This window comes from Polypterus senegalus, chromosome 1, assembly GCF_016835505.1.
Source record: "Polypterus senegalus isolate Bchr_013 chromosome 1, ASM1683550v1, whole genome shotgun sequence".
NCBI classification, from domain to species: Eukaryota; Metazoa; Chordata; class Cladistia; order Polypteriformes; family Polypteridae; genus Polypterus; species Polypterus senegalus.
This window is the reverse complement of record NC_053154.1, coordinates 187,807,923-187,830,854: the sequence shown is the minus strand read 5'-3', so window position 1 is coordinate 187,830,854 and position 22,932 is coordinate 187,807,923. Positions and strand designations below refer to the sequence as shown.

The 22,932-nt window shown below is 37.3% G+C and overlaps 1 protein-coding gene across 1 annotated transcript in view; it reads right to left on the bottom strand.

Annotated features, from left to right (window-relative positions):
• The window catches only part of polr2h (RNA polymerase II, I and III subunit H), a 38,980-nt gene that overhangs the window by 4,882 nt on the left and 11,166 nt on the right, over positions 1-22,932 (bottom strand). Inside the window, exons 4-5 of the mRNA XM_039764570.1 lie at positions 22,734-22,827; positions 22,568-22,651 (exon numbers count right to left, since the gene is read on the bottom strand). Of these exons, the coding sequence (XP_039620504.1) occupies positions 22,568-22,651; positions 22,734-22,827 (178 nt within the window). The remainder of the gene's footprint in view (positions 1-22,567; positions 22,652-22,733; positions 22,828-22,932) is intronic.

The following is a 22,932-nucleotide window of genomic DNA, read 5'->3' as shown; positions in this document are numbered from 1 at the left end:
TTACATCTAAGGTGTCTCACTTAAAGGTTTTTCAATGCTGTATCTGTCCTAATGTCTATATAAAAGCACAGGTAACTCCAGTTTCTCTATTACATCTTGCCTGAAGAAGGGGCCTGAGTTGCCTTGAAAACTTGCATATTTAGGACCTTATGGAATCGTTTTTTTGTTTTTTTTTTATTTTTGGTTTTCACGGTTTTATTTTTCCTTGATTCAGATTTTTGTGTTTTTACGTTTTTAACTATAAGTAGCAACAGCTACAACAAAACAAACAATAATGAAATGCACTTTACATTCCTTTAAATGCAACAGCACACTAGCACAAGTGAAATGCAGTTCCATTTATCAGGTAGCCCAGGGGCCTCATGCCCTAAAAATCACACTAAATGGTGTACGGACAACAGCACAAAAATTCAGATAGCATAAACAAAGTGCTACATAAATCCCAGTCTTATTTTGCAGTTCCACCCTGTATACGCCTTTGAACAGGTAGCTCTGTAAAAAAAAAAAAATGCAAATACCAGAATGTATACTTGATATCATTTTCATGATGAAATGAATTAAAACATGCATTAAACTTTGGGCCACAGTCACAAAGATGAGCTGACACCCTGTCCAGAGATTGTTCTTGCCTCCTGCAAGATACTGCGTACGACTCTCAATGAAATAATTTATTGCAGCAGTACTGTCTCTTTTAAACATACTAAACCCCAATTCCTGTCCTTCCTTTTCTATCTCCAAGTAACTAATCGCCACACAATCAGCTCTTTAATAAATGTCAAGCCATCTTTAAGCTGAAAATGCAGATTCTTCAAAAAAGTTTACAGAACATTGAAATATCTTTGTAGTACAGTAATCCCTCCTCGATCGCGGGGGTTGCGTTCCAGAATAGATAGATGAAAATCCGCGAAGTAGAAACCATATGTTTGTATGGTTATTTTTTATATATTTTAAGCCCTTATAAACTCTCCCACACTGTTAACATTATTAGAGCCCTCTAGACATGAAATAACACCCTTTACTCAAAAGTTTAAACTATGCTCCATGACAAGACTGAGATGACAGTTCTTTCTCACAATTAAAAGAATGCAAACATATCTTCCTCTTCAAAGAATGCATGTCAGGAGCAGAGAATGTCAGAGAGAGAGAGAGAGAGAGAGAGCGCGAGAGAAAAGCAAACAATCAAAAAATCAAAGACGTGCTTTTGGGCTTTTAAGTATGCCGAAGCACTGCGATAAAGCAGCATTTTTTAGAGGAGCGTCCGTATCCTCTAGGCAAACGGCCTCTGTGCAAACAGCCCCCCTCTGCTCACACCCCCTCCGTCAGGCAGAGAGAGTGAGAGAGACAGAGAAAAGCAAACAATCAAGCATCATGCGAGAAGCATATCATATATCATTGAGGAGTTTTATGTAATACATGCTCTGATTGGGTAGCTTCTAAGCCATCCGCCGATAGCGTCCCTTGTATGAAATCAACTGGGCAAACAAACTGAGGAAGCATGTACCATAAATTAAAAGACCCACTGTCCGCAGAAATCCGCGAACCAGCAAAAATCCATGATATATATTTAGATATGCTTACATTTAAAATCCGCGATGGAGTGACGCCGCGAAAGTCGAAACGCGATATAGTGAAGGATCACTGTACATGTTTAATTATTCCATCCATCCATCTATCTGGGGGGCGCCAGTCCCTGCAAGCATACAGCATGGGAGGCAGAAACAATCCCTGAACGGAGCTTTCCAGTTCATCACTACCGCTGTCCACACGTTTAATTAATAACAGTACACATTATTTAAATTAAGGTAAAAATGTATCTGTATAATGTAATATACATACTTTACTGCATTTCATCTTAAAAATGACACAGAACTCCAAGAAGATAGTGCTTAGACATCTAAATAGATTTAGAAGCCAGTCATCATCATCTGTAAATAGATGCTCTCTTCTGTTGAATTGAATTCCTTTATTGCTATTGTGTGGTACAATGAGATTCAATATGCAAATCCTCCATAAACTTATTTTCAACAACAATAATAATAATATGATAAAAAACAATGAAAATATATAATATGAAAGCATAAGTGGCTCAGGCTGTGCAATATTACAACTGTAATGCAAGTTTACAGTGAGGTAATTGCACTTATAAGTACAAACACTTCTAATGGGAGCATCTGATGGATTGAGTGCGTTTAGAGCTCTTGGGATGAAACTGTTTGCTGAATAGGAAAAGTTCAAATACACTGTGCACACGGCTGAGGCAGCATGTGCTAAATGCTGTAGGCCTAGAATTCTCTCTGCTCTTGACACAATCTGCTGTAGAGCTGTGATGTGATTCCACACTCAGATACAGTGGGTTAAAATACCCTCAATGCTGCATTGAATGAGAGTAACAATGCTAAAGCAGCTATGGTATTTGGAATAGTTTGACCATATCATGCATCATTACATTGTTTCTGGTTGAAAACAATCACATGCCATAAAATAAAAAATATGTGGTTAATTTCAGTGTATTTGGTAAAGCCGCGTCAGGGATGTGAATCAAATAAATAACGGGAAACCACACAGAAACAGCAGTACTGCTTTGACGCTGGGTGCCACCCGTTTATAAAACTGAGCTGAAAATGTGCGTACGCAATTGTTTGACCTGGTTTGATAATGTGCATGGCTTTATGCCAAGTTTAGTTTTTATACATCGTAATGTGAGCATAGAAACGGGTGTATGCAACATTTTTATGCGTACGTACTGTTTAAATATGAGGCCCCAGATCCTCCATAATACCGTATGCTGAGACAGCTGTAGGACAGTGAGGGGCCCCCTGAGAATTATACGAGCTGTTACTAGCTTGATGCATCCTTCTAAAATGAAGGTGAACTTCACTTTTAGGGTCTAGGATATTTGTTACAAACTGAGCTGATGTGTGCTCAGCCAGAAATAACTTTTTGTAGAGGAGAATATGTTCAGAGAGGTACCCTACTGATTCGAAGCAGCTATTCCACCTGGTGTTTCCTACCTCAGGGGTTCCTGGCAGGCTTCTTGAAGAAGGCAGACTTTACCCACATCACTAGTGATGAGAACAGATAAACCCCGGCTGCAAGAATTTTCATCTCGGGTCCCTCACCTCTCATTAGAAGATCGAATGAGTATTACAGTCGTCTGCTGGGATTAAACATCTGGCTTAAAGGCTTCTGCGAGGGACAAAATATCGGTTTCGTACATAGTTGGGACCATTTCTGGGAGAGGCCACGTTTCTCCAAGCGGGATGGTCTGCATCCAAATAGATTCGGTGCACAGGTCCTCTTCAAAAACATCTCTAAGGTAATTAGTCTCTCTTGACTCTTTACTGTTACCCCTAACCCTTTCAAGAATGCTTCCTCAAAAGTGCAATGCTTTAATACAATAAGAACTAACCTCAATGCATGTAAAAATCTAGACAGTGCAGCATAAATACAAATACAGTGGTACTTCTGGTCACGACCATAATTCATTCCAAAACTCTGGACATGATCCAAACGTAATTTCCCCATAAGATTGTATGTAAATACAATTAATCCATTCCAGACCGTATGAACTGTATGTAAATATAGATTTTTTAAGCATAAAAATAGTTAACTATACCATAGAACGCACAGTGTAATAGTAAACTAAATGTAAAACAATTGAGTAACACTGAGAAAACCTTGAACAACAGAGAAAACTAACATTGTAAGAGTTCACACTAGACCCTTACGGACAGCTACTGTAAACACTTTTTTTATGAGTTTTAAGCGCACGGGGAAAAAACTTAAATGCCACTTCTCTTGCGAAACCTTTCAAACCATTTTCAACTTGCCTTAAATTCCTCACCTGCCACTCGAAGGAGGATTTTTTTTTCAGCAAATCACCATGAATCTTATTGGTTTTCTTACATATGATCGCTTCGCTTACGCTATCCCCTGCAAGTTCCTTCTCATTCAACCACACTAGGAACAGTTTTCTACCTCTTGAGGCCTCTGCTTGGTTAACATTGTAACTCCTTTTGCAACATCAGCTGCAGGCCCTGTATACGCAAACAAAAGAAAATGGGAAACGGAGAATGGGAGATCATTGGTGCATATGAACGTGCGTAGGGAAACTGGCCGCCAGTGTTTTAGTTCGCCACAAGATTGTGTGGTCAAGAACAGATGAAAAATTTTGGCAAACTTTTGGATCATAACCCGATTTGTATGTGTTCGGAAACGTTCGTGACCAGAGGTTTTACTGTCATTTAAAACAGACTATAGATTAAATAGAAAATACGCACAGAGCAGCTCTAATAAAAATCAGTTAATTTCTATCTCGAATACCCATAATGCTCCTACAGTTCAGTTCTATTCTTCCGAGACATTAAATATGGCTTTATTAAATGTTAGAGCATTAACAAACATGACGTTTTCCATCAACGATGGTGATAGCAAAATGTATTTTATTGCATTAAGTGAAACGTGGCTTAGCTCTGATGGTGCAGCTGTTTTAATTAAATCTGTGCCTCCGAATTACAGCTTTGCTAATGCAGACTGCCAAGGTAAAAAAGAAACGTGTTGTGAAAAGCAGACTTTGATAGATCCCTGTTCTTCAAATAACACAGGGTGCTCACTCACACCTGATTGTCATCCCATTGATTGAAAACACATGACTCTAATTTCACCTTCAAACTAACTGCTAATCCTAGAGGTTCACATACTTTTGCCACTCACAAATATGTAATATTTGATCATTTTGATAGATATAGATAGATAGATAGAGAGATATATATAGAGAGATAGATATAGAGAGATAGAGATAGAGAGATAGAGAGATAGAGATATAGAGATATAGAGATATAGAGATAGAGATAGATAGATAGATAGATAGATAGTCTTCTTACCTCGTCAGGTAAATAAGGAACCACACCGGCATAAGCATTTCTTCTCAGTGCTTTAAGCTGACTACTTGAATAGGCGATTCTCGGAGTGTAAAAATCCATGTCAAATAGTAAAAAGTGTCCAGGGAGCAATTCCACATAAAAGATGATAGTGGATAGAAGTGATCAGTGAAACAGAGAAAAATAGAGATAAAAAGGTAAAAAGATAAAGTCATATACGGAGCTGCTGGAAAGGCTGCCACTTGGATGTGGCGCCGGAAATACCAATTCCAATAAATAAAAGACCAAGTATAATATTTTTGTCTCATTTGTTTAACTGGTTTCTCTTTACCTACTTTTAGGACTTGAGTGAAAATCTGATGATGTTTTAGGTCATATTTATGCAGAAATATAGAAAATTCTAAAGGGTTCACAAACTTTCAAGCACCACTGTATTTACTCTAAGTCGGTTAAAGTGTAAAGATGTCGGCTTTGGCAAATTCAAGTCCTTCAAGCATCTTGCCATTGTTATTCATGAAGTTTCTCAGTGTCTAGTATTGTCCGTGTATAGACCTCCTAAATACAATGCGTCTTTCTTTGAGGAATTCTTAAACTTGGTGTCAACTGTAATTATGAACTATGACACATTCCTAATAGTTTGTGACTTCAAACTTTCATAATCGGTGTGACCAGAAAGTAAAAGAATTCATGAACCTCCTGGATGTTAGATTTAGTAATTACTAAAGGACTAAAAGTTCATGTGAAGCAGGTTACTGATATTGGTCTATCAGACCATTTTCTCTTACCATTTAATATAGAAATAATGGTAGAAAAAATTCACGAAAAGCAGTTTCAACATTTACAAACATTCTAAGCAACCAGTCCGTTTGTAGTGGTTACTACAATAGCGAGGATAATGTAAATAGCAAGGTGGAAAACTTTAACACTAAAATGAGAGCTGCTGCTGACATAGTTGCACCTGAAACAACAGTTAAATCTTCTAGCACTTTGCTGGAAAAAATACTGCTCAATTTCAGGGACTCGGACACCATCTCTGCAATATACAGGGTGGAGCAGAAATAACTCACACATTTCGAAAAATCACTGTGGGGTCCCCAAAGCAGGTAGAGGGGTGCGGTCTGTTCAATTAGGCACAGTACATAATAAAAGTTTTCAGTCGTCACCATGCCATGGTCAGGTGAGCACCGAGGCTTTGTAGTGGAGGCTTTTTTCAAAAATGGCGAATCTCTAACTGTGACGGAGAGGGTGTTTTGGACGCAGTTTGGTTTACGTGCTAATGAAAAAGTGTTCCAGACTGGAAAATTATTTTGCTGTGGGTTCAAAGAGTAAGGGCAACAGGAGGTTTTCAAACATCGTCCTCAGTCCTTGAACCAACTAAAGCAGGCAATTCAAGAAGAAATTGAAGGAATTTCACTCGACATGCTAGTGAGAGTGATGGAAAACTTCCAAGAACAACTCAAAATTTGTATCAGCCGTCAAGGCCACTATTTGGACGATATAATTTTTAAAACTTAAACTAAAAAAACATTTTTATATCTACATTTGGGAAATAAAAAGTTTTTGGTGATACATCGTAGCATTTTTTTTCAATCCCCCTTTGAAATGTGGGAGTTATTTCTGCCGCACCCTGAATAAAATTATTTTACAGTCCCTTCCTTTCAAAGATCCAAGAGAACACTGGGAAAAAGATCTCTCAATTAATATATCAGAAAAGGAGTGGAAACTAGCAAAGCAGAGAATTCACTCGAGCTCCATATGCGCAAAGCATACAATTATTCAACTCAAAATTATATATCGAGCACATCTGTCTCACCTAAAACTCTCCAAAATGTTTCCAGGGCAAGATCCAACCTGCGAACGCTGCAATCAAGTCCCAGCCTCACTGGGTCACAGGTTTTGGGCCTGCACCAAATTAACATCATTCTGGACCAAAATGTTTAATTATCTTTCAGACAGCCTTGGTCTCACAATCCCTCCTAACCCATTAACAGCTGTGTTTGGGGTTCTTCCAGATGGGTTTAAAGTGGAGAAGGACAAACAAACTGTGATTGCATTCACTACACTTTTGGCACAGACTTATTTTGCTAAACTGGAAAAATCCTAACTCTCCTCTTTTAAGTCAGTGGGAAACCGATGTTTTATACTATTTGAAATTGGAAAAAATCAAATACTCAGAGGATCTGTACAGATTTTTTTCAAAACATGGCAGGAGCTAATCAGTAATATTTTAGAATAAGCTCTTAAAGCACAAAGGAAACAATTATTTCTGTATTTCTTTTTCTTCTCCATTCATGTCTATTGGCTTATCAAACTTATCAGTTTAGGTATGTTTACAAGCCTTAAGTTTTACTCAGTTGGCCTTGCTCTCTCTCTCTCAGGGGTGGGGGTCGACTTGTTCTCAATCCTACTTTTTGTAAAAATTTCCAAAAAAAAATAATCTTCTAGCACTTTTATATCATCGAAGACTCAAAGAGTGTCTGATCTAAAGAGAACATGCAAGAGAGCGGAGCGTAGATGGAGAAAAACTAAACTGATTATCCACTATGAGATATTGAAGGTTAAAATAACAGAATACAACAACATAGTCCGTCTTGAGAGCCAGTGTTACTTCTCTAGGATTACAAATAATGCTAGTAACCTCAGAATCTTATTCTCTACAATTGATCATCTGATAAACCCTGGTCTCTCAATGGAATGCCTTCGAAACACTTCCAGTGAAACTTGTGAGGCTTTGGTGGATTTTTTAATCAAAACATTAACGATATTAGAAATAAAATAGTACATCACCCCAACACTAATCCTCTTAAACCCCAGTACTCTATTATAAACCAATTAAATTCTTTCACCAGGATAGATTTATCTGATTTACATAAAATAATTTCTCAAATGAGACCATCCACCTGCGTCCTTGACCCAATACCAACAAGTTTTTTTCAAAGAAGTATCTGGCGTACTAATTGATAGTATTCTTGATATAGTAAACTCGTCATTACATGCGGGGGTCTTCCCAGACTGTCTTAAAAGACTGCTGTAGTAAAACCCTTGCTGAAGAAAAATAATCTTGACTCCTCTGCTTTTAAAAATTTTAGACCTATTTCTAACCTTTCTTAAGTAATATCCTAGAGAAGGCAGTCATTATGCAGATAAATGACCACCTCAATAAACATGCCATTCTTGATAAATTTCAATAGGGCTTCAGAACAAATCACAGTACAGAAATTGCACTCGTTAAAGTTGTAAATGACTTCCGGGTAAAGGCAGACAGAGTCTGTTTATCTGTTCTCATCCTCGATCCTAGATCTGAGTGCCGCGTTTGATACCATTGATCACAATATTCTTAGAAACCGCCTTAGTCAATGGGTGGGCCTCTCTGGCCTTGTCTTAAATTTGTTTGAGTCCTACCTGGCAGGTAGAAAATTCTTTGTTAGTTGTGGCAATTATACTTCAAAGACACATGCTATTTCTATAAGGTGCTCCACAAGGATCTCTCCTGGGTCCACTGCTCCTTTCGATTTACATACTTCCATTAGGTCATATTATCTCGGGGCATAAAGTGAGCTACCACAGCTATGCTGATGACACACAGCTGTATTTATCAATAGCCCCCGACGACCCCAACTCTCTTGATTCACTGATACAATGTCTTACTTGTGCTTCTGAATGGATGAGTAGTAATTTTCTCAAACTAAATAAGGAGAAAACAGAAATTTTAGTGATTGGCAAAAATGGATATAATGAGATTATCAGAAATAAACTTGATGCATCAGTATTAAAAGTCAAGATGGAGGTAAAGAATTTAGGGGTAACTATTGACTCTGACCTGAATTTTAAATCACATATTAATCAGATTACTAGGAAAGCATTTTTTTACTTAAGAACTATAGCAAAACTTCTTATAACATTTCAAGACCTCTTATAACATTTCAAGATTCTGAGAAATTAGTTCACGCTTTGTTTCCAGTCAGCTAGATTACTGTAACACTCTCCTCTCAGGACTACCCAAAAAAGACATCAATCAATTGCAACTAGTGCAGAATGCAGCTGCTAGAATCTTAACTAGGAAAAGAAAATCCAAGCACATCTATCCAGTTTTCATGTCACTACATTGGTTACCTGTGTTATTTCGAATTGACTTTAAAATACTGCTTACAGTTTACAAAGCCTTAAATAATCTTGCTATATCCGATATCTTCACATTTTACCTTGGCAATCTTCAAATGAGTGTCTGCTTATAATTCCAAGAGCTAAACGTAAAAGTGGTGAGGCAGCCTTCCGCTGTTATGCATCTAAAATCTGGAATAGCTTACCAATAGAAATTCGCCATGCTAATACAGTCGAGAAAAAAAAAAATTGCTAAAAACTCATTATTTTAACATGGATTACTCATAGCTTCATTTTATTTTAATCCTGATAATCTGTATATGCATTTAATTATCAATATCATTCCTGGTGGCTCCATAATCCGTACTATCCCCTACTTTCTCTTCTGTTCTTTAAAAGGTTTTCTGTGGTAGCGATTGGCACCACCATCACCTGTTCAAAGCACCGTGATGTCCCTACATTGATGGATTAAAGGCCAGAAGTCCACATAAACTTCATCATCAAGTTCTTCCATGTGAACCCTAAATACAATGAGAGCTGATTGTGAGGTCATTTATGTTAGGTAGAATGCCTAGACGGGGCTGGCCGGTCTCATGGCCTAGGAACCCCTACAGATTTTACTTTTTTCTCCAGCCATCTGGAGTTTTTTTTTGTTGTTTCTGTCCTCCCTGGGCATCGGACCTTACTTTTACTCTATGTTAATTAGTGTTCCCTAATTCCATTTTCTAATTGATTTTCTGTTTCTTCTTTATGTAAAGCACTTTGAGCTACATCAGTTGTATGAAAATGTGCTATTTAAATAAATATTGTTGTTGCATAGTGCTGGCAGGTCTCTCCAACCAAAGTGATGACATGACACAAGCATGCTTAATGTACACGGTAAGGCATAACCCCTTTTAAAACTTCCTGAAATGCTTTCAGACAGTATGATGCATTGTCTAAAACCACTGCTTAAATGTCATTACGATTCAGCTTGTAGTTGTGAAGGGACTGAAATGCTACCTGTGAAAAGGTGGAAAAGGTGCAGCTCTCCATAAACATAACATCTGCAAAAAAGTACTGGACTTCTGTTCCTGTAATTGTAATTATGTGAATAATTACTAATGATTCTTAAACCTTAAATGTTTACAGATTGGAAACGTGCATCATTACATCTGTAGCTTCATCTACCGCATATCTTAAAATAATTAATTACATAGCAAAAGCAAACTAACCTGCAAGACACTAAATCCAGGAATTAAACAGAAAAAAAGAAAGAGACCCACTTTTAAGGGCTCGTTGCATTTGAGGAAAAGCCTTCTCTTCTGCCCAGGTTTGTTGATGCCGAGTTTATAATGGGAGAGTCAAATATGGACCTTGCATGCCTTGTCACTGAGAGGCAAAACATTTATTAAATCCAGAAACATAGTTGTTACTTTTTAAAAAGGAACCCGTTAACCAGAGCCGTTAACTAATAACATTTTTCTATGGGAAAAAATATTAAAATATATATTCATATACAATTACAACTGATTATATAAAAGAATTACCATACAGCCAAATGTTTACTCATCTATCACTATGTTGAGAACTATGTGGTCTCGGCTATCAGTTGTTTCATCAACTACAACATAATTTTACTGCCATGAATCTTTCAAAGAATGGCATTCATATGCTGTTTAAAGACATGGGACAAATGAGTCTGACAAAGACTGCTCTCATTTTCTGGCAGCGCGCCTCCTTATTTACAATGCTTAATAAAGAAAAGAAACATCTTTGTAATTTTTTTGACCAGTATGTCTAACTCACATTACCACAAAGTCTTCCAAAAACTGAAGTCTTCCATCTGACAATTTTGTTGTTTCCTCTATTACTACCTTAAGGGGAACAGTTTTTCATCTTAATTTCTCCTAGTTGTTGAGATGGGATTTAGATTTGATGTGGTCACTGCAAGTATCTTTTAGTGTCCAGTCTATGATATGCTGGCAAAACTTGCAGAAAAATTGTCCAGATTTGTAAAAGTCGCCAGGATATTGTTGTGCCCTCAATTTTGCAGTTAAGCTCATGTTTCTTAGTTTTTTCGATGTAGTTAGTGTATCTGATACGGCTTGATTCAACATTTCGGTCTCATGCAGCTAGCTAATTTACGTGCCTTTAATGAGAAAGCATACAGGAAACACACAAACAGATAGAGGCACGACTGAATTTCTAGGAATAACTGCGTTCGCTTGAAAAACAACAAACTAGAAAGTAGTATCTGAGTGATAGAACTACACATTATTTATTTATTGGTAAGTTTTGTAACAGTCACCCCTTCAGTCTCTACATTCTGCACATTACCTTTTTTAAGCATTAATTTTGTGATTCCGTCCATGTTTTCCGCATCGCGGAAATCCTAGGGCCACACATATTGCAAATATTCATAGGCAGCCAATAAAAGGTGTAATTTTGCTTAACTTCTCACTTTTTTGTTGATATTTAGTAATATTACGTTAACTTACATGTTCTGGGCTGAGAAACGACTGACGGGCCATGGAAACCGCATCACTAACCAATACGGTAGATGGACCACAGAAGACAAGGTCGTGTCCAGGACAGGAAAAACAGACAATCACAAAGTGAAATGGAAAAAGAACATTTGAGCTTTGCATCTTCCTTGAGCACCACCAATGGTTAGCAAGAACTACTTTTTACTGTTGACTACTGGCACCCTATGTGCGTAACAGCGTTCATCTTGTTTATCTGCTCCACTATGTTGACCTCCAGCCCTCACTCATGGCACTCAGAATTACAAAGGGAAACAAAATACCCCAACTGGCTCTTCAACTGCAATGCTGCAAATTTCAAGGAACGCCTACTTCCCAAAAAAAAAATAAATAAATAAATAAAACGTCACTTTTGATCATGCCAGTTAAATCACACAAAACTATAGCATCCATCTAAAATAACAGCACTTGAATTTCTAATGGGGAAGCAACAGAAATTATGTTTACACTGGAAACTACTGCTCTGTGCTCCTTGCTCTTTACGTTAATACATCAGTGTAACACATAAGGTACTCATAAAGTACTGTCACTTGCATATATTCACTACAAGCACTGCTTTGCACATACAGTACAGGCCAAAAGTTTGGACACACCTCCTCATTCAATGTGTTTTCTTTATTTTCATGACCATTTACATTGGTAGATTCTCACTGAAGGCATCAAAACTATGAATGAACACATGTGGAGTTATGTACTTAACAAAAAAGGTGAAATAACTGAAAACATGTTTTATATTCTAGTTTCTTCAAAATAGCCACCCTTTGCTCTGATTACTGCTTTGCACACTCTTGGCATTCTCTCGATGAGCTTCAACAGGTAGTCACCTGAAATGAGAACATGTGCTCATTCATAGTTTTGATGCCTTCAGTGAGAATCTACTAATGTAAATGGTAATGAAAATAAAGAAAACACATTGAATGAGGAGGTGTGTCCAAACTTTTGGCCTATACTGTACATTTGCACCTACAGATCTTAAAGGGTAACTAAATACAACTGACAAAAAAACATAATAATAAATATTGTATTTAACATTAGAATTATCAAAGCCAACGAAAAAACTAAATTCGACCCTCCTTAAATCCCTTCGCACCTCTTCGACAGTGTCTTTTGTCTTGTAAATGTGCCGATCAAGACAAGCAGCAAGCAGTCTACTATTCCATTCCCCCACCGCCGCAAAATCTGCTCAAAGTTCTCCCAGCTCGTGTCTTGATTATCTGGGAGTGAAGTGCTAGAGTTTTAGAGTGGAAATAATACATCGTTATTTGGAACACATGCATTTCATGTGTGTTCCGTTTCTACAATAATCTGTATAAACACATTGTTAAAACAGAAATGTTTTTCATATTTCAATAATAAATGACAAAATGTAGGCATAAACTATATAATGTATAAAGCCTGAAGTCCAAAGATCAAATAAACACTTTCATAAAAGGTTCAAGGATAATAGAACAGTTTCTGTGGCGCAGCGGTAAGAATTGCTAACTTGTAATCAAAGAGTCCCCCGGTTCAATCCTGACTGCCTCGTATATTTACGTTTTGATTAGTGAGCTGCTCTTATTGTTAATATTTTATTCTTTCAATCACAATCACGCTCCCCCCGTCTTTTCTGATCTAACTATAACAGCGCCAGCATTAATTTACTCCCGATCTGACGCTGTTCATTTTCAAATAATATTGCATTAATGCAATGATGTTTTCGGATTGGTACTATTCAGGTCATAAAATGATTTCTTCAAAATGTCACATATATTGTCTCTTTCTTTTTTTCTCCGGTGCTGCATTGACATCATGGACCAGAAGGCGTGAGCATATTCAGTGAGAGCAGGAGCAAACAAGTGTGTAACAGAAACCACAGAATAGAGAGAAGTGTGGGGCTGGGGCGGTAGTATGTATTGTGATCGTGACAGAATAAAAGTGAAACAAAGAAAAAAAAAAAGCTTTTACAAGTACTATAAACGTACACCAGTTGTTACTGACGTAAACTAAAAGTATGTGTTTATTGTATAATAGTAACAATAAAAGCAGCTCGCTACTCAAAATGGTAAATATACAGTACTAGGCAGTCAGGATCGAACCAGGGGACTCCTGATTACAGTTTATAGTTTGTCTACATTTTGTCATTTATTACTGAAATATGAAAAATGTTTCTGTTTTAACAATGTGTTTACACATATTATTGTAGAAACAGAACACACAAGAAATGCATGAATTTCAAATAATCTATTATTTCCACTCTAAAACTCCAGCACTTCACTCCCAAATAATCAAGGCTGGAACTGGGAGAACTTTGCACATGTTCTGCGGCGGTGGGGGGATGGAATAGTAGGCTGCTTGCTGATTCTTTTGATCGGCACATTTACAAGACAAAAGATACTGATGGAGAGATGCAAAGGGATTTAAGGTGGGCCAAATTTACGAGTTTTTTCGTCGGCTTTGGTAATTCTAGTGTTAAGTGAACGATGAAACAAATGAAAATTGGAAACATTCAAAAGAATACACTTTCATATAAAATTTATTTTTACAAAGGCCTTAAACAAAAGCTAAATCACTATGAAAAGTAGGTAAAAAACAGGAATTGATCTAATGCAGGAATGTTTTACTCATGGACAACAGTGTATAGCATGCTGAACAGTGACCTAATGATACTTTTACTTATTATTTGACTAATACATTTATCCAAGGTGACGACATACTGTGCACCATTTGAAGTACAATTGGTTACATTTCTTTAAATTTTCCAAATGAAGCACAGACAGGAGAAGTGTCTTGCTCACGGTCACACAGTACTAGGAACAGGGTTTTTAACCCACAAACTGAGTTTCTAGGTCGAAAGTCTTAACCACTACACCATACTGCCTGTCGATAATATTAGCCCATGATTTAAAAAATATTGCCTACAGAAAACCACCAAGTTACACAGTACTTCTGATATACCCGATTCAACAACAGGACTATAAGTCAGGTCCACTGTCTTTCAAATTTCCTGGGCAAAGGCAGGTAAGACAGCAAATTTGATTATAAATGAAAGCATGTTTGTATCTAAAAAGTATCCTAACAGCAAATCTAGATTCACACCCATGTGTATGAGACACGTTACCATATGTATATTTTCTGTGTTTTTTGTGTATTGAACTACACGCATATGTTTAAGTGTCTTAATGCATTATTCAGCAAATGTCTGTCTCTCAATTTGTATTTAAATAATATTCTGTCAATTTGATTTCGAGCTTTTTAAACAGACTAAAACTTTGCTTTCTCTCAGTAATGTAATATTTGAGGTTAAGTTATGAAGATCGATATGTGGAAGTTTTCTTTTCTGAAACTAGGCCAGAATTCCTGTATGTGGTACACTAGTGCATAGATATAAGAGAGAGATTATCTGAATTCGGTTTTTCTTTCACACTGTAACCTGAAACACAGGTTTGACTGTTATATGAACTAGGGGGCTTTGCTCGCCAACCCCTGTGTTTGGTTATTTGGATATACAAGTTTAATTTTCTTTGGAATTGTTTCAATTTCAGTATTTGCACTTTTACTTTAAAGCTTCATTAAAAATAATATTTTTTGGAGACACATTGTGACAATGCAATGTATAACTGCCCGTGAGTGACTATTGTTTATTTACCTAATAAATAATCCAACTTTTTCTAATGTTTGTCCCTGTGACCTATTGATTGTCATAGGAAAAGCTATTCTCACGGTAAACTGTAAGCATTTTAATACAAATGGCATATCACAACAACAACAACATTTATTTATATAGCACATTTTTATACAAAAAAAATGTAGCTCAAAGTGCTTTACAAAATGAAGAATAGAAAAATAGAAGACACAATTAAAAATAAAAATAAGCCAACATTAATTAACATAGAATAAGTAAGGTCCAATGGCCAGGGTGGGCAGAAAAAACAAAAAAAAAAAAAAAAAAAACTCCAGACGCTGGAGAAAAAAAATAAAATCTGTAGGGATTCCAGACCAAGAGACCGCCCAGTCCCCTCTGTGCAATCTACCTAACATAAATCAAACAGTCCTCGTTGTATTTAGGGTTCTCATAGAAGGACTCGATGATGATGGTCACATAGACTTCTGGCTTTCAGTCCATCAATGTCACGATCTCCTTTGGTGTGTAATGTTATTCACGGAATATATACATTGCCTTTCTTTTTGCCTGTTAAAATTTGCATCGCTTCTCTGTAATCTATACCTAATAAAAGGCAAAGCCCTCACTGACTCACTCACTCACTGACTGACTGACTGACTCACTCACTCACTGACTGACTCACTCACTCACTCACTCACTCATCACTAATTCTCCAACTTCCCGTGTACGCAGAAGGCTGAAATTTGGCAGGCTTATTCCTTACAGCTTACTTACAAAAGTTAAGCAGGTTTCATTTCGGAATTCTACACGTAACGGTCGGCAACATCCGCCATGTTGAACTTTCTTATTTATGGCCCCATCTTCACGAAATTTGGTAGGCGGCTTCCCTGCGCTAACTGAAACCGATGTACATACTTATTTTGATGGTATGACGCCACTGTTAGCCGCCATATTGAACTTTCCAATTTCACTAATTCTCCAACTTCCCATGTAGTTAGAAGGCAGAAATTTAGCAGGCTCATTCCTTACAGCGTACTTACAAAAGTTAAGCAGGTTTCATTTAGAAATTCTACGCGTAACGGTCATAACGGTTGACAACGTACGCCATGTTGAACTTTCTTATTTATGGCCCCTTCTTCACGAAATTTGGTAGGCGGCTTCCCTGCGCTAACCGAAACCAATGTACATACTTATTTCGGTGGTATGATGCCACTGTCGGCCACCATACTGAACTTTTCAATGGTCTTTGTTACTTATGGGCCCATCTTCAACAAATTTGGTATGCGGGTTCCCAACACTAATTGAATCCTACTTACGTACATATATATATGTCAATAGCCTGCAGCTCGGTCACCCTGTGAGGCGGCGTTGGGTCCCCCATCCCAACGCCTCCCACGTTGTTGGCTGCCTGCCTATATAAGGCCGTCCGTCGCTCCAGTCTCTACATTTCCTTCCTTGCTTCACCACGGGATTCGCGTCTCCCTGCTGATAACTACAGCCTTTTTATTTAATCCACGGCTTCTCCGCTGTTTTATTGTTCATTTATTACGATTATAGTTATTGTGTAGGTATTTTAGACTTACTTTACATTGTTCAGGTACCCATTTCCTTTATCATTCCAACCGTACCCCCATTAACATGTCTATTGAGGTGATCACCATCGATCAAAGAACTGTCACTTACTGAGTGGTTTCCATGCCCGGAGATGGCACCAACCTTTTCCATTCTCTTTGTTACATATTGCACGGCCATATCAGGCTCACTCTTGATATCCGGAGGAACATTGTGTCTTATGTATTGAATGACTGGGACAGGTTTAAGGTGTGGACTGATGACGGTACAGGAGATAATTATACTACACAGGAGCACTAGAAGAGTGAAATGCTTAAGCCCTTCACCTATGGATCTGCATGTGAGTTGATGGCTGCTGCTGAATTATTCTGTTGTCGCTTTCAAGTGTACCGAAATGGCCAAATATTTTACACCTTTCGACACCCGCCAATGCCTCTTAAACATCTTAGATTCACAGGTGACGATTTCAGTAGTGGACACTTTGATGTTTATGAATGTTTAAACTCTCAAAAGCTGGATGTGAAGTTATCGATGAAACCGGTTGTATACTTACAACGCTTGACAGATGCCGAATGTCTCTTCAACACAAGTCCTACAAATACTGTCGTAATTGAAACAAACCATGAAACTCAAACCGATTATGACAGCAGCATTCCAAGCTGTGAGATCTGAAACAAGATTACTGTTCACATGGCCAACTTTACGTTGCATGCTCAAGAGTAAGCTCAGCGCACAGCTTGGTCATATTACAACTGGAGGACCGAACTCACAATGACCATGGTATACAAAGAGATTTTTAACAAATAATTATTGGTATATTTTCCCTCAGTTTAAAAAGGTTTAATTTTCTTCTTAATAAAAATTTTAAGGCAGTACTTCACTTCTGCGAAGCGCGGGTATTTTGCTAGTCATCAATATACACCTGACTGAACTGTGTATTCTTTGAAATTCAACTTTTCACTGCTTTAACTGTTGCGGGACCACAGATTCTCATAGCATATGGTCTATTATTGTGTAAATGCACGTTTTGTGCATAAGAATGATGTGAATGCGAAAAGACTCGACTATTTGCATTTTATTTTTGACCTCGATTTGTCCTGCTCTTTTTTCAATTACACCTGGTTCTGATGGTTAATCACCTTTTGTTTTGCGGCATTGCGATCTTTTCTATCTTTTTTTTGATACTGTAGCGACTGACATGATAACGTGTCACAAAAGTTTTACTTGAACAATCACTGACTTCGTAACCCCAAACACAACTTTCTAGCACCCTCTCCAACCCCTCATTCCCCACGTCTCGCCCCCCCCGCCTTACTGCATCAATCAATACCCCGCTATCAGTCTTCCATGCTGTACTCTGCCCTCCGTCAATCAGACCGAACAGTCACTTAAAACCAAAACGGCTACAACCTAGCTGGGACGCTACAATACTTTAGAATTTTACTGGTTTCATAATCTGTCTTTTGTTCTCTCCAACAATCTTTTGGGTGTCATTTCTCCATATTGTCCTTATACGCTTTATATGTGTTGAGAGCACAGAATATGTGTGCACTACGTGCTTATACACGACTGACTATTTTTTGATGCATGTGCTCCTGTATGATATCTGTTGTAAGTAGGTCGTGTCTTGCAAGAATCTCATGTTCCGCATCCCCGCAAGATGGCCCTGGCACCATCTTTTGGCACCAACCCTCATGTTTATGGTCCTTTTGTCTCACGGGTCTTTTAAATGTCTTACAAGAGAAGATCATAGCCTAGCCTTGCTTTTGCATTCCAGGATTTCTTTTAAAAATGGAGAAATTTTTTTTTGTCTTTCTTTCCTCGTGTCCCTTAATGCATAGTATATAGGAAAAATAAATAGAACTGTGCCCATTAAAATTTTACAAGATTAACATTGGCATTTCCTCAGATAAACATCTTGCTTTGAGGCAATTTAAGGAATAGAGTCATTACTTAAATGATTGCAAGTTTACAGTCTAATAAACCCCCAAGGTTGAATATACCGTAAATGACCAATTGTTACTCTGAATGCCTTCTTGGATTTTTAAATATAACAAGAAAATACTCAAAGACCCAAATGAGACAAAAGATTTCCCTCTTTATTTTAAATACAGCTTGATGAGTTGTTCATGCCTGTCGGACTATACTGTTTGATATTTTAAGTGAATCAAGCAATTAGTCCTGCTCTATATCATTGGAAAATTACTTGCAGTGTATACAGTAATCCCTCCTCGATCGCGGGGGTTGCGTTCCAGACTCTCCCACCCTGTTAACATTATTAGAGCCCTCTAGACATGAAATAACAGCCTTTAGTCAAACGTTTTAACTGTACTCCATTACAAGAAAGAGATGACAGTTCTTTCTCACAATTAAAAGAATGCAAACATATCTTATCTTCAAAGGAGTGCCGTCAGGAGCAGAGAATGTCAGAGAGAGCGCTCGCTAAGAAAAGCAAACAATCAAAAAATCAACAGTGCTTTTAAGTATACAGAAGCACCGCGATAAAGCGGAACTTGGTAGAGGAGCGTCCGTGTCATCTATGCAAACAGCCCCTCTGCTCACACCCCCTTCGTCAGGCAGAGAGAGTGAGAAAGACCAAGCAATCAAGCACCGCGCGGGAAGCATATCTTATATCATTGAGGAGTTTTAGTTAATATGTAATACATGCTCTGATTGGGTAGCTTCTAAGCCATCCGCCAATAGCGTCCCTTGTATGAAATCAACTGGGCAAACAAACTAAGGAAGCATGTACCATAAATTAAAAGACCCATTGTCCGCAAAGCGGCCAACCAGCGAAAAATCTATATTTAGATGTGCTTACATTTAAAATCTGCGATAGAGTGAAGCCGCGAAAGTTGAAACACGATATAGCGAGGGATTACTGTATATAACTTAACAGGGTTTAACTGCAAGGGACAAACAATTTTCTTTTTTCTTTATTCCCTTTCTGTTATAATTGTAGTTATATATAGGTTTTAAAACATTACATTTTCCCTTAGAAGCACGTGTGCCTGAAGCAGGGGTGACCAGAACAGTCCAGAAACATGGTCTCATGCCATGTATTATTTTACATGGATGAAGGAACTGTTAACGGTAAAACCTAGGATATGTTGAGCAGTTGTTTCTTCCTTTAAAGTACTGGAAAAAGATTTGTGAATACATAAGGAGTCCAAAAGAGGTCTGTCCCGGGTATAATTTGCATTTCTGACTGCTGATTTTTTTTGCTATTATTTCACTGTTAATTTGTTTCTAATAAAGAAATAACAAAAAAGCAGTCATTAAGAATGTATTATGGGGGACTACATTCATAAATTTGTTCAGTATATAACAAATTTATTGAGGTTTTGTTTAAGAAGACACAAGCAATATAATTAAGCAAATAGAGAATATATTCATTACGATTGTAATAAAAAGCCTAAATGGGCAAATCACTAAAAATTAAGTTAAATCTTAAATAGTAGAAAAAAAGTATACTTGTTCATACCAGAGTAATATATAGAATTGCTTGCTATATTGCAATGAATATTTAGCATAACCATAGACAGATGTAGAGTTTGTAATTTGTAGACCCAAAAACAGTATAAAACTAGGACATAATAGCTTGTTTAATGAAATTATGAGTTCAGTTTAAAGCAGAATTTGGTGGGATGAACACCTGTAGCCATAGGGTGTGCTAGAATTGACTTTTAGCTAAGCCTTTTCTTTTTTTTAATTTTTATTTATTTTTTTGAAGAAGTAACATTTCTTACAATCGAGTCAAACATATACAACAAATGACTTCATCATTAAACTGTCTCTTACTAATTAGCATCTAAATGAACATGACACAACACTGAAGTACGGTAATTTTTCCCTGCACAATTTGATTGCACTGCTCAATGCTAAATGTGAGAATTTCAAAACAATTAAGGAGAGCAACATTGGGTTAAAGTTGGTGTTCATTTTGGACCTTGCTCTAAAAGAGATTGGACCTCCTGCAGAGAAAGTTTCTTAACTGTATCCCTAAGAAGCTCCAGAGTACCTCAGGACCAAAGGTCTACCCCTCTTTTGTGATTTATTACTTATGGGCTTTTTGTTTTTGAACCCTATATGAGATGAAGTCACTAGGTTGGTTCCTCAACACTTGAACAGGCTCTTGTGTTCAGTCTTGTGACACAGGACTGAATTTGATAACCATTTCTAAAATCAAAAGTTGGAACCAAAGTTCCAGAAAAAGAATGATTCCGCCAAAAGTCAAAATTGTTATTTGTCAAAATAGCCTTATTTCTTTGTACACGGCACCGTATTTGAATTCAGAATGGTTTGTATGTGCTTTACTGCATGGTCTTGAATTTTTATGTATTACTTTGTGAATAACTTAAAAGGAACAAAATTAAATGTGTAACTTCATACATGAGCAATAAAAAAAATCACCTGCTCCTGTAAATGATGTAGTACAATGCGAGTCAGTGTGCGCTTAAAACTATATGTATTTATTTTTATTTCATTTTCAGTTGATGCCATGTTGTACCTACTATATACCATTCAATTATTATATAGTAATTACTGATGTGTTACAGATCACCCCGTTGGGGGTGCAACTGCAAATTGAGTCCATGCTAATGCACCTGATTATAAGGAAGATAAATTAAATCAGATCTACTGGGGATGCAGGATGGCAGTGTCATCCTTAATGAGCATTGCTAATTGAAGCCACGCCAGTGCTACACAGGACCCTTCTGCCAAACCCAATCACTAAGCAATATTTAAGGTTAAGCCACAAATTAAATATTTTAAAACACTGTTAGTTTATGAATGTGCCTAATTGGCATACACTGATGTTGCTTAGTGTTTACAGTGATCCCTTGCTATATCGTGCTTCAACTTTAGTTGTTTCACTCCATCACAGATTTTATATGTAGGCATATCTAAATATATATCACGGATTTTTCGCTGGTTCGCGGATTTCTGCGGACAATGGGTCTTTTAATTTATGGTACATGCTTCCTAAGTTGGTTTGCCCAGTTGATTTCATACAAGGGACACTATTGGCGGATGGCTGAAAAGCTACCCAATCAGGTATTATGTATTAAATAAAACTCCTCAATGATATACAATACGCTTCCTGTGTGGTGCTTCACACACTTAAAAGCCCAAACGGCACCTATTGATTTTTAATTGTTTGCTTTTCTCTCTCTGTGTCTCTCTCTCTGACATTCTCTGCTTCTGACGCGTACTCCTTTAAAGAGGAAGATATGTTTGTATTCTTTTAATTGTGAGACAGAACGGTCATCTCTGTCTTGTCATGGAGCACAGTTTAAACTTTTGAAAAAGAGACAAATGTTTGTTTGCACTGTTTTGAAGTCCCTGTTTCTACAACCTCCTGTGTTTCTGTGCAAATCTGTGACCCAAGCGTGACAATATAAAAATAACAATATAAAACGTATGGTTTTTACTTCGCGAATTTTCACCTTTCGCGGGGAATTTTGGAATGCAACCCCCGCGATCGAGGAAGGATCACTGTACGTTTGCACAGGCTAAATCCCGATTATAATGTTCGATTTACCGCTGTAATGTCCTTGGATAAAGCTTAATTTTAGACTATTTTCTAAACTGGACTTTAACACTACAAAACCCTTAGTTACTTCTTGGTCAAGATTGCTGGAACAAAGTTTTAATACTCTTGCACTTACTCAAGTTTACATTTTCCCTAGATTATCAATGTAAATTTCCTATTTACTGTGATATATTCTTTATATTTTTTGTTTGACTTTGCATTTGTTCTAATCATGACTAAAACTGAAGGATAAATCAATGAAGTGATAGACAAAAATAAATCCTAGGATTAATAGTTTTAGCTGAACATACTGTTCAAGACAACAGTACAGTTAAACTGCATTAATACTCACAGCCGAGTAGCAGCCTCAGTTGATGTCTCATCACCTTCAATTCGATATACTTTTCCATACATTACATAGTCAAATTGATCAGCCCTGAAAACAGAAGCAACCCACTGAAATTAGTTGCAGGTTTGCACAATTAACTTTTTAATTTACTGTTGCCAATGAGAGATACCTGGAAGGTCGCTCATCAGTGGGATTGTATTCTCCGTCATCTGGGGTTCCATCTTCATACAGCGTGCTGGCAATTACCAAGCGAAACTTGTCACCTTGTAGATTGAGACACAATAGCAGAACAATCCTCAGTCTGCTTTAAGGCCTCAGTTTGCAATGTATTCAATAACCTGCTATGCTACTTGCATATAAATCACTTA